The sequence below is a fragment of the Microcebus murinus genome, chromosome 9 (genome assembly GCF_040939455.1).
Source record: "Microcebus murinus isolate Inina chromosome 9, M.murinus_Inina_mat1.0, whole genome shotgun sequence".
In the NCBI taxonomy this organism is placed as follows: domain Eukaryota; kingdom Metazoa; phylum Chordata; class Mammalia; order Primates; family Cheirogaleidae; genus Microcebus; species Microcebus murinus.
This window is the reverse complement of record NC_134112.1, coordinates 38566679-38585547: the sequence shown is the minus strand read 5'-3', so window position 1 is coordinate 38585547 and position 18869 is coordinate 38566679. Positions and strand designations below refer to the sequence as shown.

The 18869-nt window shown below is 33.8% G+C and overlaps 1 protein-coding gene across 1 annotated transcript in view; it reads right to left on the bottom strand.

Annotated features, from left to right (window-relative positions):
* The window catches only part of THSD7A (thrombospondin type 1 domain containing 7A), a 415402-nt gene that overhangs the window by 40738 nt on the left and 355795 nt on the right, over positions 1-18869 (bottom strand). The window contains exon 13 of the mRNA XM_012757099.3: positions 17950-18213. Coding sequence (XP_012612553.2) covers positions 17950-18213 — 264 coding nt within the window. The remainder of the gene's footprint in view (positions 1-17949; positions 18214-18869) is intronic.

Genomic DNA, 18869 nt, shown 5'->3' with positions numbered 1-18869 from the left:
GTGAGACTCTGTCTCAAAAAAAACAAAGAATTCCTATACCATGAAAATCAGCTCATGTTTTGGCTTTTAGTATATCTGCTGAGTTGTGCAATCATCACCACCATCTAATTTTAGAACATTTTTATCACCCTAAAAAATACCCTATATTTGTTGACAAACACTTCTCATTTTCCCTTTCCTCATTCCCTGCCAACCACTAATTTACATTCTGTTTCTATGAATTTGCCTATTTTGGACATTTTATATAGATATGAAATCAAACATTATGTGGTCTTTTGTGATTGGCTTTGTTCACTTAGTACAATGTTTTTCAAGGTTCATCTACTTTTTAGCATGTGTCAGTACTTTCTCTTTGTATGAATGATTAAGGTTTCATTGTATGGATATACTACATTTTGCTTATCCATTCCTTGGACATTTGAGTTGTTTCTACATTTTGTCGCTTATGAATACTGCTGCTAAGGAATGTGTATACAAGTTTCTATGTGGATAAAAATCTTCAGTTCTCTTGAAAATATACCTAGGAGTGGAATTGCTTATTCATATGGCAATTCTATATTTAACTTGTTCAGGAGATGTTAAACTGTTTTTCCAAATGACTGCACCATTTTACATTCTGCCAGCAATGTATAACTGTTCTAATTTTTACAAAGCCTTGTCAAATTTGTTATCTATCTTTTTTATTTTAGTATACTTTGAAGAACAAAAGTTTTGTTAATAAAGTCCAATTTATCTATTTTTTTTTCCTTTGGTTGCTTATACTTTGGTATCATATCTAGGAAATCATTACCTAATCCAAGGTCATAAAGGTTTACACCAAGGTTTTTTCTAAGAAGTTTACAGTTGTAGCTCTTATATTTACATAGATTTTTATTTTGAGTTAATTTTTGTATATGATGAAAGGTAGGGGTCCAACTTCATTCTTTTGCATATGGCTGTTGAGTTATCTGAATCCATTTGTTAAAAAGACTATTCTGTTCCCATTAAATTGTTTGGCACTCTTGTTAAAAATCAATTGACTATAAATGTGTTTGTTTTTGCACTCTAAATTCCATTCCATTTATGTCTATATCTAGTCTTATGCCAGTACCACACTGTCTTGTCTACTGGAACTTTGTATTAAGTTTTGAAATAAGGAATTATGGGTCTTTCTACTTAGTTCTTCTTTTTAAAGACAGTTTGGGCAATTTTGAATCCCTTCTATTTCTATATGCATTTTAGAATATGATTGTCAATTTCTACAAAAAAGGGTAGATAGGACTTTGATAGAAATTATTGCATTACATCCATTGATCAATTTGAGAGTATTGCCATCTTAATCCAGGTACGTGGCATTTCTTTCCATTTATTTATATCTTCTTTAACTTCCTTCCATGATGTTTTGTGGTTTTCAGTGTACAAGTCGTTATACTTATTCCTAATTATTTTATTCTTTTTACTCTAGGTATTTAATAGATTTAAAAAAGAACCAGTAAGCATTGATTTCTTTAATTATTGGAAAATCAGACAACCTTTAAACCCAAATTGCAAATTTAATCCATAAATTTGTGCCCAACCATCCTTGAGTGAAACAGTGATAAAATGCCAGCCAATTTACTATCTAGCATTTTCTAGCCTTGCCTAATCATAAAATACCTGGGACACATGTTAAAAGTATAGGCTCCCACCTCCCTCTGACATTCTGATAGAGTTCACCTGGGACAGGCTTTGATATTTGGAAATTAATATATTTTCTTGTGTTTATTCAGCTCCCCCTCTTTTTTTGTTAATTGAACTTTTAAAAATCAGGATAATTAATAGATTCACATGCAACTGCAAGAAATAATAGAGAGAGGGTCTTGGTATACTTTTCCAAGTTTCCCCAATGGTGGCTAGAATATGATTTCAACCAAGATATTGTTATTGATACAATCTATTGAGATTACTCAGTTTTCACCAGTACAGTTTCAGTTGTACTTATTTGTGGGTGTAAGAGTGTATAAGACTGAAGTTGGGGAACACAATTGTAAGATATAGGTGGAACCAGAAAAATCTGGAAGAGAAAAAGACTTGTGGCATATCTTTCTACATATTATCTCTTATACTTTCATCAAAGACATGCATCATTTGTTTTAAACTTTCAATTTAGTCTCCATACACAAAAGCGCATCTTTCATGAGTGTAAAATTCACTGAACACACCCCTGAAGTCCATACTCTGGAACACTCCTTTGTGTTGGCTTCTAGTCACTATCCTTTCTTACAAGGGCAACCACCATTCTGACTTCTCACAATGTAGAATAGTCATACTTTTTAAAAATTTTATGTAAATGGAATCATATAGTGTATACCTATTTATGCTATCCTTCTTTCAGTCTACCTTGCTATATGAGATTCATCCATATTGTTGTATATGTTTATTCTAATTGGATGTATGGCACTGTATTCTGTGAATATACTATGGCTTAGTCACTCTATTAATGGTGAGCATAGGGGTAGTTTTCAATATGGGGTCATTATTAACAGTGCTGCTATAAACCTTCTAGAACATGTATTTTGGTGAATATATGTATACATTTCTGTTGGGTGTATTCCTAGGAGAGAAATTGATGAGTCAGAGGACATAACCTTATTGTAAGTTATTGTTATTGAACAATAAGAGACATTTAAAAAATGGGATTGTGAGTTTGGTACAAAGAGCAGGATCCAATTAAATAGTTTTCAAAAGTGGGGGTTAGTTCCAGATAATAGCATGGGGAGAAGATGTGCCACTTGGGGTTTTTTCAGTTGTGAGACATTGAAGACAGAAAGAAGATGCCAGTGCTAAGTTTCGAATGTACTTCTGATATTGGAGTATTGATAATGATTCAGAGGAAAGTACAACAAATAATTGAAGGAGTGCTTTGCAATAGCGTTTACTGAAATTTTAAAAAGCATAGCTATGCTTCAAAGAGATTGCATTGATCTATTAAAACCTCATACATTGATTTAATTATGATTTGAGGTGGAGAAATAAGCCCCTTTCACTATTTTGAGTTGAAGTATATTTCAAATGCCATTCCCTTTATCCTATAGCATAGTTAGTAAATAAATGTATCTAAACTAGGATGAGATGCCTAAAAAATAACTCCTGATCAGGCCAGTAATGATTTGTTTTCCTTTAAAAAGTAACAGTTTAATAAATAGAATCAAACTTAAAAATGTGTAAAGTCATTTCCAAATCAATGGCATTATAACCAACCTATTTAATAATATTTGTAAAAGTACAACAAATTTCAAAAAATCCCAATCATATCCAAATATTGTCAGTGGCTTTGGCAAAAGGACATTAGTACTCCAAACATAATAAGTTATTTAAAATATTTCTAGAAGAATTGCATTTCTCCACCTTGATAAAATGCAAAGTGACAGTCAAAAATAAACCTTTAACCTTTTATTATTCAGTAACCACAATTGAAAATAGAATCACATGATCTTTCATGTCACTACTTTACAGAGTAACAGATAAATGGAAATTCTTTCTTTCCATTTTATCTGTTGAAATATTATGGCATTAGTGAGATTTAATGTATATGACTTTAGACTGATTCGCATTGTATTATTAAGGAAGAAGATGTAAAACTTTTATGTCTGATTTTCCAACAGCATATTCCAGAAAACATCTCTCAAATAAAACTCAATCTATTAAACTGTTAAAGGATACAAATTAGAAACTGAGATAAAGATAAAACTGCAAATGGGTATATTGCCTAGCATCTCATTTTTATTTTCCAGTGTCTGACAACATTCAATAATTGCCTGTCATGTTTATCTAGCACCATTAAAATCCTTAATGCTACTAGTGAACTGCTAGATAAGCATTCCCCTGCCTTTTCTGCTAAGATCATTTTTGAGGGCAATTAACACCAAACAATCATGGGGGACGGAAAGATAGAGAAACGTTTGAAGCATTTTAAGGCTAAATAAGCTGCTGGCATCTTGTAGCAATTTATGGTTTCTGAGGATGATGGAATAAAATAAATGATTTCACAATTAGGATATTAAAACTTTTGCAGTTCAACACTGAATTCGACACTTGGAAAAAATCAAACTCCTGACTTCTGATCATATTTTTGGTATTCTGTATCTGTTCTGACTGCTGCTTTCAGGTTGAGATGAATACGAAATACTAGCAGGCTTAAAGTGGCAACCAGAGGACATACTGCCTTTGAGATATATCCGAGCACTGCATTCATTTGAATTATGAATGTGTAGATACAGTAGATTTCAACAACCTTCACAATTACTAAATTGTGCTGTTGAAAGGAGCACTGTTGATGGATTAAAGAATTCCTTTTGAAAGCAGATGGAAAATATTGGTTGGTTCTGATTTACAACTGTGTGAATGAGTAACTCTGGCACTCTATCTGAAATATCTGGATTAATCTCAAAAGTGACCTCAAAAATCTCTCCTACTTAAATGTGTATTATATACGATGACTGCAACCAGGAAGGAGAAAATTTAATTAGACTTTTATCTATGGTAGTCCTTGTGGGCTTGAAAAAATTTAAAAAAACCATTTTGTAAAAACTTCCCCAATGGACAGAATATTCTTTAATAATTATATATATTAAAAACTGGTAATTTGATAACCTGGGGAGACCAAAATAATATGTATATATATACCAACTACTATATTCCAATATTCTACCCAAACTCACATATTCAATAGAGGAAAAGTTATGAATAAATTTCAGACAATTAATTATTATGGTGAAGTACCAAGGTAAATTTATATAACTACAATAAAGTATTGTTTCAACTTTAATTTTATTTGTTTGTTTTGTAGATTTATTGATGTTTGCAGTTATAGAAAATTTCAACATCAGTATGAATGGCTGTGAGGTTTTATTATTGTTATTATTTCAACACTGGGAGTTCACTTAATGACTGGACTTATTCAGATCATTTAGGTATATCTACATACAAGTTCATTATCAAAGCTATTTCTTTTTGCTTTTGCTTGTTTGTTTGTTTGTTTGTTTAAATTGATTTAGGGTTACAAGTGGTTTTTTTGTTACATGGCAGAATTGTATAGTGGATAAGTCTATGATTTTGATATACCTATCACCTGAGCTTTCTGTCATATAATAAAGAATCTGGCTAGCTGTTGTCCCTGGTTTCTGGAAGGCAACCTTCTCAGCACTGAAGTTTCCCAAGTGATGGAGTGATAGGATGTCTTTGTTATTCATGGTGGGCTCCTGAACTACATGTAAGTTTACGCTAAAGAGGTATCTCAGGAGGGGGGCTGATCACAACAGAAAGACCAACCAGGTGATTAAAGAACTGGAGTTTTGAGCCACACAATATCTGACAGACCTCCAGGAAGATGGAGGAGATTGAGTTCAGCCACATGGCCAATGATTCAAACATCAATTATGCCTATGTATTGAAACCCCAATAAAAACTGTGGTCACCAATGCTCAGGTGAGCCTTCTGTTTGGTAATATACATCAGTGTGCTGGGAGGGAGATGACTCCTGACCCCAAGCGGAGAGAATATAGGCATTTCATGTTTTGGATGCCCCTGACATCACCTACCTGTCTGATTTGCCTGGGTCTGATTTGTGTCCCTTTGCTATAATACAACTACAATGGTAAGGATAGTGTCTTTCTGAGTTCTGTGAGTCATTCTAGTGAATTATTGAGCCTGAGGCAGTAGTGGGAACCCACAAATATATAACCAGCTTGTCAGAAGTAAAGTTGGCTGGGGAGCCCTGAACTTGCAGCTGATGTCTGAAGTGAGAGCAGTCTTCTGACGCACTGAGCCCTTAACCTGTGAAGTTTGGCCTTACTCCAGGTAGTTTGTTTCAGAACTGTGTTGCACTTTTGGATATACATTTTGTTAAAAAAGAAAATAAATAAAGTTATTTCTGTAAGCACCTATTATTTATAGTTTACTTATTCAACCAAAATAACAAACTTTGGGAATAATTACATAGATTAAGGTATTTATTGACTTTCTCCCCAAATAAAACTGTGAATTTCTAGAAGACTGACTCAGATACTGTATTCCTATAATTATTGTCTTTTTCCTATAGCATCTCAATGGACCAGTGAGAAAGGGATTATCCAGAGAGTTTATAACTATGAGGCTTTAAAATTTGAATCATGTTTTGAACCATAGAGAATTTGAAGACTTTTTTCAAAGTAGACTTTTTGCAATATCCATTTCCAGATATGAAAGTGCAAAATCAATCAACAAACCAAAGGAAAAAATCCTAAAAGTTTACAAAAGTTTCTTCTTACATTATTATGTACTTTAAAGGCTTAAAGGTCGAACTTACAGGTAAGCTTACAAGACATTAATTTAAACAAAGACAGGGTAAAGTGTTATGTTTTTAAGACCAAAGGGGAGTTAATTTTGTTTTATATACAGATTAACTAAAATTTCCATAAGGGCTACATGGGCCTTCAATGCAACTATGCAGAAATGGGATAATCATTAAGAACAAGTGCAAGTAAAGATTTCCTTTAAAAAATTACATTTAAAATGCACACACATTAGTGGGTGTGCACTAAGGTTTACTTTCTGAGCCCATAGATATGTTTAATATTTAATGCCTACTTCATGCATTTATACAAAAATATTCCTATGCTTAAGTCTTGTTCACTGTTTGAACACTTTGATGATGCTTTGAAGTAGAAAAAAACATTGTAGGAATGAAATTAAATTCAACTAATATAATATAGAGTTTTAAAACTCTTGAATTGCAGGGTTTTCCTAACATAATAAGAATGTATATCTGTATTCACACAAGGCATTTTGTAATATAAATTACATTTTGTAATATAAATTTAATATACATTTTGTAATATAAATTAATATAAATTGTAATATAATACTACAAAAGTAATGTACAATTCTATTGTCATACTGAAACTGCCCTTTATAAAATTAATAAAGGGCCACAAGGTGGAAACTGTGGTAGGGGAAATGTGTGTGAATAGATATAAATAGATAGATATAGATATATAAAAACAGCCATTGTTCCCTAGCTTGCTTTCTTATAATTGCTTACTGCTTAGGAGTCATATAGCTGATGGTCATAAAGATTCTTAGCTTTCTTCATTGTTCCCATAGATAACATCACCCTTGTGAAATCTAAAATTAGTTTTTGAGATACCTTCCAGACCCTGCATTCTGGTGGAACAGCTGATTCACCCAGACCAGTGGTTCATACCAAGGAACTGACTCAATTGGTCTTGTGAACCCCACCCAAGAACCAATTCAGCAAAGAAGACAATTTCTGCACCCCAGTGGTTCTGCCTCAAACCAAGCCAATTAGCAGACCCAATTGCCTATCCCTTTGCTAGCTAAACGATCTTTAAAACTCCTTTCTCCCCCATTCTCAAGGAGATGGATTTAAGAACTTCCTCCCATCTCCTTGCATGGCACCTGCCACATTAAACTCTTTCTCTGCTGCAACACCTGCTGTCTTGGTGTAGTGGTTCCTCTTGAGAAGCAGGCAATGAACGTGGTAAGGTTATAACATTATCAATAAAACAACCATAGATATCTCCAATATTATCGCATCTTCATAATTTCATTGAAATTAGTGTTTTCCCTTATGTGCGATATCAGAGGGAATGAGGGGCCAGAGGTCAATAGAAGGGATGAGGTGTAAAATATAGTGGTAAGAGTTGCTGGCAAAGGCAAAAATCATTTTTTTTAATGTTTTATTGTTGATTGTTATAAATAATGAATTGTTCTTGGCAGTTAAATTTATTTTAAGCAGTGGAACGCTTTCACCCTAAAAAATTGAAAGGAAAGCCAAATAAGTGCACAGACATATTGTAGGCTATGTTTGACAGCCTGGCCTGAGGGGCTTCAGGGAGCTCTGTTGGAAAACCGTGTTATTAAGTAGTAGATGAGTGGAGGTGTCAGGTCAGGAGTACACAAAAGTAAATGATAAGGGCAGATGCTTTTCCATCATGCCTGACACAAATGCAGGAAAGATTCCAGCCAGTCTCTCCTTCATCACCTCTATGGCCCTCCCTCAGGGAGTCTGAATGAGCTGGGTGCTGGTCTCCACACCTTATTTAAATTCCGCCCTCGGCAACTGTTTTCTCTTTGTACCCAAGAATCCTTAGATACCCTTTCCTTCTTTTTGTGGCTCTTTAAACTTTCAGCCAGTTACCACAGGAAAAGTCAGTCCCTCATCCTCTGCCTCTCTTTAACATTTGAAAGGAAAAAAGATCCCATTTGTAAATGATAATTGCAAAAGCAATCCTAGGTGCACCTATCCTATCAAGCAGAGACACTGAAATTCTGAAATGAATTAGACATTAAATAAAAAGTCTACCAACTGAAAAAGCTTTTCGAAGAAATTAGGACTCCATTTCAGCTTGTTTACAAGACTGTATTTATTGCCTTTTCTGCTTGACTTAATTAAATATGTTCTTCCTCAAATACAAGTATCCACTATCATAAGGAACGATTTCTCCTTCAATTTTGTTTCTAATTAACCTCTAATATTAAACCTATATAATCTTTGGTAGAATTCCATTACAAAAAGTAATCCATTTCGGTTACATTATGGTTGAGTGGCCATGTGGGTTATTCTCTGAATCTATTCTACCCATATTCATAATTATTTTTATCAGATGTATCTTGAGTTCCATACCACCACTTAGAGGCACATCCTCTTCAACTAAAATCTATTTATAAATTGGGCAATACATGAATTTTTAAAATTCATCTGAGATGTATTCCTTTTCTAAACTTGGATAATGATTCTTTTCTATTCCCACAAATTCTAATAGAAAGCAATTGCATATCTGTGGCATGTGAACTAGAGTCTCTAAATGATATGACAGTGTCTGATATTTACAGTTCCATGCAGTAGTTAGTAATGATCATTGATGATACCTGCTTTTAAATCATCTGTATCACAACTGTGAGAAGGTGGTAAAATAAGGATGTAGACTGCCTAGGCAATTGGGCAATAATGTTAAATGTTGCCTCACAAGGCTAAACTACATAATATGAAAATATTTTATTAAAATGCTTTGCTTCATTTGTAAAATTTGTAGAGCCTTCCTTTTATTTTTAATAATTAGGGCTATTAGTGCAAACTACTATGAAGCAAAATTTATAAGAGTAATTTTGGGTGCTGGAAAAAGTTTTTGCAAAATATTGGAATTTAATGGGCACACTTTGAATCCCATTTATGCCTGTGAAAGCAATTGCTAAAGCCATTCATTAATGTCCAGAAGGTCCTCTGTAATGCCATTCACAAGCATAGCAGGCAAAAAGAGAAAGCATAAAAGAATCAGTACAAATCACTATATTTTAAAATTAATGTTAAAGGGAAATTAATCTGATGCTAATAAGGCATTAGACAAACTATTCTGAATAATTTGTGACTATAGTTAGAAGACAAATGGAAATAATTAAAAGGGTATATGTGACTTACAAAAAAGGTATTATATTAATAGCTGTGGGAAGGCCAGCATGATGTCTGCGTGGCAGTACAAAGTCCTGATACTTTTAGCATCATTGAATCATGATTATTCAATGCACAAAGTAAAATGTACCCAGAATTTTAATATAATATTGTATTCTGTTTATCAACAGAGCAGTAAATAAACCTAGAGGTCTCTCTTATTCTATCTGGACTAAAAAAGACTTTTCCCCCCCTCAATACTTGGATATATTGTAATATTTTGACAGATATATTATGTTCTCTTTATGACTTTAAGATTTTTTCTCTTTAAACATAAGTGCTATAATAAATTGCTAAAAAATATATTGAGCTATAAAATGTGGAATGATTTTACTGAAAAGTTCAATTAATATGGAATTCCTTCAGCAAAAATATGACTATTTTCTAAAGGACAAATCTGAATTGAGCTTTGATTTTTTTTCTAGAGCGTTCACTGCCAATTTTCTATTAAGTGTTTAATATCCAATGCATTACATGAGGTAATAAAACTTGATGAAGAAACAATGTAACAATATTAGAATATTATACAAGCATACTTTGTTATATTGTGCTTTGCTTTATTTTGCTTTGCAGATACTGGATTTTTTACAAATTGAAGGTTTGTGTCAATCTCGCAGCGAGCAAATCTATCAGTGCCATTTTTCTGACAGCATATGCGCTGTGTCATATTTCTGGTCACATTTTGGTAATTCTTACAATATTTCAAACTTTATTATTATTATCATATCTGTTATGCTGATCTGTGATCAGTGATCTTTGATGTTACTATTGTAATTGTTTACGGTGCCTTTGAACCTCACCCATGTAAGATGGTAAACTTAATCAATAAACGTGTGTTTTCTGACTGCTGCACTGATCATTCCCCAGTCTCTCTCCTTCTCCTCAGAACTCCCTATTCCTGGAGACAAAACAATATTGAAATTAGGCCAATTAATAATCCTACAATGGCCTCTTGTTCAAGTGAAAGAAGTCATACATCTCTCACTTGAAATAAAAAGCTAGAAATGATTAAGCTTAGGGAGGAAAGCGTGATGAAAGTCAAGATAGGCTGAAAGCTGGGCCTCTTGTGCTAAATAATTAGCCAAGTTGTTGAATACAAAGGAAAAGTTCCCAAAGGAAATTATAACTGCTACTCCAGTGAACACAAGAATGATAAGAAAGGAAAATAGCCATATTGTTGTAATGGAGAAAGTTTTAGTGGTCTAACATAGAAGATCAAACCAGCCACGACATTTCCTTAGGCCAAACCCTAATCTGGAGCACAGCCCTAACTCTCTTCAATTCTACGAAGGTTGAGAGAGGTCAGGAAGCTGCAGAAGAAAAGTTTAAAACTGGCAGAGGACTGGCATGAACTTCAGAGTTCATGAAGTTTAACCACTTCGATACGGTGCTCACTGGCTGTGAAACCTTGCCCACAGTTGGCACTCAGGCACTCACAGTCCGCACGATAGTGTGTGCTGTGCATTGACGACGAATCCGTTTTGCTCTTGTGTGATGAGGAAAGCTTTAAAGCACTGAAAGCTTCTTTTACTTTACAGGCAGCTTTACTTGTAATGTAAATCAGAATAGGTAACATATACATATATGTTTTTATTACGTTATTTTTAAATGTTCACAATTTTATTTTGATAAATGAAAAATTAGAAAAGTCATATCACGGCTGCCGGCTAACGCTTGGTTCATCTGTGGCTATCGACTATAGTCAACACTCGTACCAAAGTGGTTAAGGAAAAAAGCCATTTCTACAGCATAGAAGTGCAAGGGGAAACAGCAAGTGATCGTGTAGAAGCTGCAGCAAGTTATCCAGAAGATCTAGCTAAGATCACTGATGAAGGTTACTACAGTAAACAAGATTTTCAATGTAGACCAAAACAGCCTCCCATTGGAAGAAGATGCCATCTAGGACTTTCATAGCTAAAGAGAAGTCAATGCCTGGCTTCAAAGGACAAGCTGACTCTCTTGTTTGGGGCTAAGGTAGCTGGCAACTTTAAGTTGAAGTCCATACTCATTTACCATTCTGAAAATTTTAGGGCCCGTAAAAATTATGCTAAGTCTACTCTGCCTGTGCTCTATAAATGGAACCACAAAGCCTGAATGACAGCACATCTGTTAACACAATGGTTTGCTGAATATTTTCGGCTCACTATTAGGACCTACTGCTTGGAAAAAAAAGATATCTTTCAAATATTACTGCTTATTGATAATGTATCCAGTCACTCAAGAGCTCTGATGCGATGTACAAGGAGATCAATGTTGTTTTTTATGCCTGCAACACAACTTCCACTCTGCAGCTCATAGATCAAAGAGTCATTTCAACTTTCAAGTATTATTATTTAAGAAATACATTTTGTAGGGCCATAGATAGTGATTCTTCTGAAGGATCTAGGCAAAAAATTGCGAAACTGAAAAGGAAGGATTCACCATTCTACATGCCATTACGAACATTTGTGAGTCATGGAAGGAGGTTAAAACATCAACATTAACAGGAGCTAGGAAGAAGTTGATTCCAGCCCTCATAGATGACTTGAAGGGGTTCAAGACTTCAGTGGAGGAAGTCACTATAGATGTGGTAGAAATAGCAAAAGAACTAGAATTAGAAGTAAAACCTGAAGATGTGACTGAATTGCTATAATCTCATAACGAAACTTAAGAAGATGACAAATTGTTTCTTATGGATGAACAAAAAAGTGTTTTTTTGAGATGGAATCCACTCATGGTGAAGATGCTGTGAACATTGTTGAAATGCAACAAAAGATTTAGAATATTATATAAACCTAGTTGATAATGTAATAGCAGGGTTCGAGAGGATTGACTTCAATTTTGAAAGAAGTTCTACTGTAGGTAAATGCTATCAAACAACATCCAGTGCTACAGAGATATCTTTCTGAAAGGAAGAGTCTATCAATGTGGAAAAATTCAGGGTTTTCTCATTGTAAGAAATTGCTACAGCCACCTCAACCTTCAGCAACCACCACTCTGATCAGTCAGCAGCCATCAACTAGAGGCAAGACCCTCTACTAGCAAAACGATCATTTCTCACTGAAAGCTCAAATTATTGCTAACATTTTTGAGCAATGAATTAATTTTTAATTAAGGTATGTTTATTTCTTAACATAATGCTATTGTAGATTTAATAGACTGCTGTATAGTGTAAACATAACTTATATCCACTGGCAAACAAAAAACAGTGTGATTCCCTTTGCTGAGATATGCACTTTATTGCAGTGGTCTGGAACTGAACCTGCACTAATAGGTATACCTATATATTTATTATACCATTCATTATAAGAGAAGGAAATTATCCACAAATATTTCCTATAATCATGCCCCCTGTAGTGAAGCTTAGCAGTTTCCCAGGGTAATCATTAAATTGCCAATATACTTTCTACAGAAGGTCCTACAGACTTATTCTGCTTTTAAAATTGCACCTAAATAAACTTTCACCTTAGGAAGACCCATTCTTATAAATGTCAAAAGTTTCCAAAAGCTGTCTTCCCCATAATTGGCAATCAAATGAACTATCGGGTGTTGATTGTTTTGCACAAGGCAGCGTCATCTTGAGGTTTTAAAGAGGGAATCTCCAGAGGTCTTTTCCTCTTGGGTGAAAACGTGATTCCTACCAAGCATTAGCACTCTGCAAGTGTCTGCATAATCCACAGCAATAGTACTCAATCTTTAAATGTGCAGTAGAAGCCCTGGGGATCTTGTCAAAATGCATATTCTGACTCAGAGGGTTTGCAATGTGTATTGTTCTCAATGTGGGTTGAGTTTCTGCATTTCTAACAGTTTCCTGTTTCTGTTCGTACTACTGGTTTATACCACATTTTGAGTAGCAAGGGTTTAGATCCCTGATGCCGACAATGGCCCAGGCCATTTTTGTCAATAAGGTTTTACTAGAACACAGCTGTGGCCATTTGCTCACATATTGTCTACAGCTGTTTTCATGCTCTAACTGCAGAGTTGAGTAGTCGCAACAGAGACTTTTTGGCCAATAAAGCCTAAAATATTTGTTATTTGCACCTTTAGGAAAATATTTGGTGACAAGTAATTTAACCTCATAACTTATTCTTGAGTTTCCTCATGGCTTCTCAATGTTGGCAAGTATTTGATAGGTATTGACAGCAATATTTTCCTTCTAGGCAATAGGAGAGCTATGCATGTTAAACAATGTGGACTCAGGAGGAAAAATCATCAGATAAGCCTTTCTGCTTACTTGATAGTAACAGATGATAAAGCATCACAATATAATTGAGTTCAATTTTAGAATATTTATTGGCTTAAAACTGCCTATGTGAAATAGCAAAGACAAATTTCCTCAAGGCAAAGATTGAAGAGAAGTGTCTGGAAGGAATTATGGAGCTCACAGAACTTAAGACTGGAGTGTCTAGTGGTTTTACACTTTATCCAATTCACCTTCAAAGTACCCTTTTCAGATAAATTAAATAGAGATGTTATTCTTTATTTTCCCAAGGAAGGGTGAGTGGAAACAAAGAAAATTAAATATATATCCCAGACTCGGCAATTACAGTTGTAAACACAGTTTGGGAAAATATAAATTGTCATAATTACTAATATGAACCAAAAGGTTAAGCTGTTTCCAAATTCAGTGTCATACAAATCACGCAAGTCTGAACAGGAAGCTTTAAATGGCAACAAAAGAGACCTTCCAATATGGATATTACTGATTTAATTCAGTGGAATGGTTTTGTGACTATTATTTCTCCTCTCATTTGGTAGGTAGAACATTCTGCGTGAATATTTGGCCAGTATCATATAGAAAGTTTGTGGCATGTGTAGCTCTTACTTGTTTTAAAGATCTTAGTTATTTTCAATGATCTCTTTGATTATTTCCCAGAAATGTGATACAGAGGGAAGGAAACTGTCTAGAAAAAATAAAGTGTGTTAGCCTGACTATGGATCACCTGCAACCCCTGTAGAGCATAATTTTTTTTTTATAACTCTTTCTATGGAAAAAATAATTCTCTCTAGTTTTTCACTCATCTATTCATTCTACAAATTCTATTGAGCAGCTACTGTTCTAGTTGCTTAGGATGTATCAGTGAGTAAAACAGTTTAACATATTCCCATTAATCTCCATTCTTGCATGGGAGATAAAACATAAATAATAAACATAATAATTAAGTAAATTATGTGGCATGTTATAGGGTGAGACATGTTTTAGAAATACAAAAAGTAGAGGAGGAGAAGGGGATTTGGGAATGCGGGGTCAGGTTGGAGGGTGGCACAATAAAATTCTATCCCGTACCCTTAAATGGAAATCTTGTATACATGTAACTTGCAAGAGCTCGGTTACTTCTAAGATTCTTTAAAATATCAAGGGTAAATGATATCATAAAAAAGTTCCCCAAATTCTAACCCCTTGATTTGTGAAATTTTGAAAGTCATTAAGTTGAGAAGTATTTAGGACTGTGTAGTTAGGCACTCAATAAATTTCTAGTCAACTCATTGATTGAAATCTTAGAGGATTCTAGCAGTGTGATTTGATTTTTGCGTGATTTAAAATTTGTGGCTATTGTGACACCATCCAAGATTTAATACCAAAAGTAAACATATATAATCTGTACTATGTTTTTAGGACACATAAATGCCAAAAAATATATTTATATATCAACATTTGTGCAGTAACTCTATTTAATACCAGGTATCAGGCTAGATGAACATTTATGTCACTCCCAAGGTATATTTGAAGATCTGATTTTAGGAGTATAGTTATATCACTTTTCAGCACAGAGTCTATTATTATGAGGAAGTTAAAACCTAATAGAATTGTGCCCCGAGTTTAAAACCCTTAAAAAAGGTGAGCACTTGAGAAATAATCTAAAATCACATAAATAGGTGAAAGTCAAACTGCTTTATCAGTATAATAACTGATAACATTATCCACAGATGTACAAAATGATTAAACAGAAATGCCCTAAGGCCAATATTGAATAGAGGATTGGTGTCATTGCACTGTACACACGTAAAGATCAATTTTATGTTTAAATTGAAAGTAGGAAGAGACTTTCTCCAAAGCCACTTAAAACTCATCCATCTAGAAAGTTGATTTGGCTGAGGGAAAGCAGTTGTCATACGATTGCAATTTAGGGCATGCCTAGGATAGAGTGGCAAAGTTATAACATTCCACAAACATCATCAGAATTTATAGAACATATTTAAGGAGAGTAGTGATTTCCAAAGAAATCAGGCAATAGAGATTCAATTTGCCCAGACTTTGCGTAAATATGTTAGTAAACACTAAAATAATCCATTGGAAATCCTATCATAGATCAGCTTGAAAGAGACAGGAATAATGTAGGACATACCCAAGAACTAAGCTGGAACGGTTCCTTTAGTTAAGGATCTTTTTTTAGATCCTTTCACAATCATCGTGCAGTTCAATGCCATCAGGGACCTAGCTTTCTTTCTGTGTGTGCCTTTCTCTAGTATCCAGTACTGTATTCTTCATGCTTTGAATTGACAAAGCTAAGGTAAGAAGTATACTGTTTTTGGCCAATTTCAGCTATTTTTGTTCTTTTACTTTTTTTAAGTAATCAAACATTTTCATGAGAGTTACAGAATATTTTAAAAGTTTTTTCTAAAAATAAGATTGACTGTGAAGGGGCTCACTGAAGCTCTCATGCATCTAATTAACAGACCAGGGTAAAAGTGAGAATATATGAAAGTTATTTTGGAAGCTCACAGGTAATGTTAAAAACAAATGATTATCTTAGTGATTCACTATGCATAACAAGCTAAGATGTGAGCAGACACTTATATGCTGTATTACAAGATAAACACATTTTTACAGTGATCTCTAATTTTATATTTGAATGACTAATTATGATTTTCTACATTATCACCTCAAAATAGGAAAGGTATTTACATTTTTCTTGGCATCTAATTTATAAGACCTATGTTATTAATATTTAATGTAGAGAATAAAATAATTCAGTTAATCTTAGAGATGTTTCTCAAAGTATACCTATTATAAATACTAAGCCCTTTTTTCTTTTATAGTTATTGTTTTGTGTGAATGGAATAATCTTCAACTTAGCAATGCACATGTATTAACATGAAAAATACATCTAGAGCTTAAATATTATGGATTCTTTGGGGTTCATATCACTAGACTTTTTTGTTTTTACCTTAAATATACACAAATTTATTTTTTAAAAAATGAATCTGTAGATTGATTGCCTAACAATGTGAATGTACTTAACACTACTGAACAGTACACTTAAAGATGGTTAAGATGGTAATTTTTTATACTTATGAGAGATATGTGATAGATATTTTGATGCAGGCATATAATGTATAACGATCAAATCAGGGTAATTGGAATATCCATCATCTCAAACATTTATCATTTCTTTGTATATCACTAGGCTTTGATAAGGTAGGAATGGTGAGATAAGAAAAAAAAAAGACAAGGGTTTCAGAAACTTCTTTGTAGGAGATGTTTAAGAGATTTCAATAAATGTGTCACCATGATACCTTGATGGTTTATAAATGTGAGATGGTTTTATTAGTTTTGTTGTTTTCTGAATCTTATAATAAAACTGGAGTAGCACAGTTACAAGAGCAGAAGTTATTTCAGCAAGGTTGGATGATAACTGCCATGTTCCTTGCTCCTAGCAATTTAACTCATCCGCCCTTGGTCACCTCTATCCAGACAGTAGGAGATCTTCATACAGTATTTGCAAATATGTGACTTCTGTGATTCAGGCTGACCCACTGTAAACTGATCTCATTCCATTATAAAAGACAGATTCATTAGAATAAAATAATAATGGAGAGATATCACTTAATGATAGCTACATTAAGATTACAAACTAAAGAGTTCAGTATATATTCTGATCAAAGATGGCCTTGTTCACAAACTTTTGGCAGCTCAATTATTATCACTGCATTGTAAATTTCTTTTTTGGTTTATAAAATGAATGGGCACAGTTTCCTAGGAGTACTTTTTTTTTTTCCACCAATCTCAACTCAATGGAAAATAAACAGATGTTTGAGTTTTCACTAATTACTACATTTCACCTTTCTTTTCTGCTACTTAATGACATTTTGGGTACACTGTAAAGCTTACCAGTTTGGTTGTTAAAAAATCTGTCTAATTTAAAACTTTAATGTCAAACTGAATTTAGATCTTATGTCCTCCTCACTTGCTTTCTGTACACAGACTTGTTGGGGATTGTTGGGTCTACTGAATGAATGGGATCTTGATAAGTCCCAAGGGAGATTTCTGACACCCTTTTTGCTCTCACTATCTTGAAACTTAATTGCCAACTTCTGGAAGATGAAACAATGCCATCAAATGTCCTGTTACACATAAAGGATACATGCATAGTGTGATGCTCCAGTGTTAATTTAGAGCATACTTCTGTAAATCTTCACTTCCCCTCCACTACCATACATGTGTCTTTCATTTTCACTCCCAAAGATAGCAAATATATAACAATGAAGAAAAATTGGATTACCATGGCTGTTACATCTGGATGTTTCCACAAGCCTGCCATTTTGATCGTAGCATGCCATTGCTTGGTAACGGTATCCTTGTCCACATTCCTTGATGTCGCCTTGTACTTTCATTCCCAGTAACACTTCCACTTTCCCCTCTGGTAAAATACAGTCGGACCAGTTCCCCACAGGCTGTGCATTGTATTTGTCACAAGGACAATACTGAGTCTCAATCAGGGGGTACAAATGGGAATTTTTACATTTTTCCTTCTTTTTACTTTTTCCTGTGGAAGAGAAACCACCAGACAATTTACATTGGAAAACACCATTATTAATTTCAAGCTTCTCTAAATTTTCTACTTTTCTAAGTTTCCCCATTTTTAATGATATTTTACAGGAACCTATAAATAAATGCTATTTTCTCACCCCATAGTGTTTTCTGTTAAATATATAGGATCTTGTTGATATTGGGTGCTTTGCATAGTAAAATTTGTCTTATTTTTTCATTTAAAAAGAGTCCATTTTGTATAAGGCGTTAACTTTTGTGTTAAATTTTATACTCTCCAAAATGATTAAAATCCTCTGAAATGATCATGTATTTTACTGACTGGGGAATTTGAGGTAACTGCATAAACCTCTTTTTTTATGATATGTACAAATATATGAGATGGAGAGTCATCACATTGGACTACATAACTTTTTTGCTAATTCCAAATAGATGGTATAGTTATATAAGATTACAACTCCTATATCAAAAGATGAGATTTTTGGCTTTACTTTTCTAATTATGATTTTGTATCTTTCAGTATTTCTGAAAGCATTCAGTAAGCATTTTGATACACTTGGTGATTAATTTAGGATATTTTCAAATGCACTAGGTTTTAGTTCAGAATGATGGTTCCTGTTCTTGTTCATATCCCTGCTTCTTGTCACTAACTGC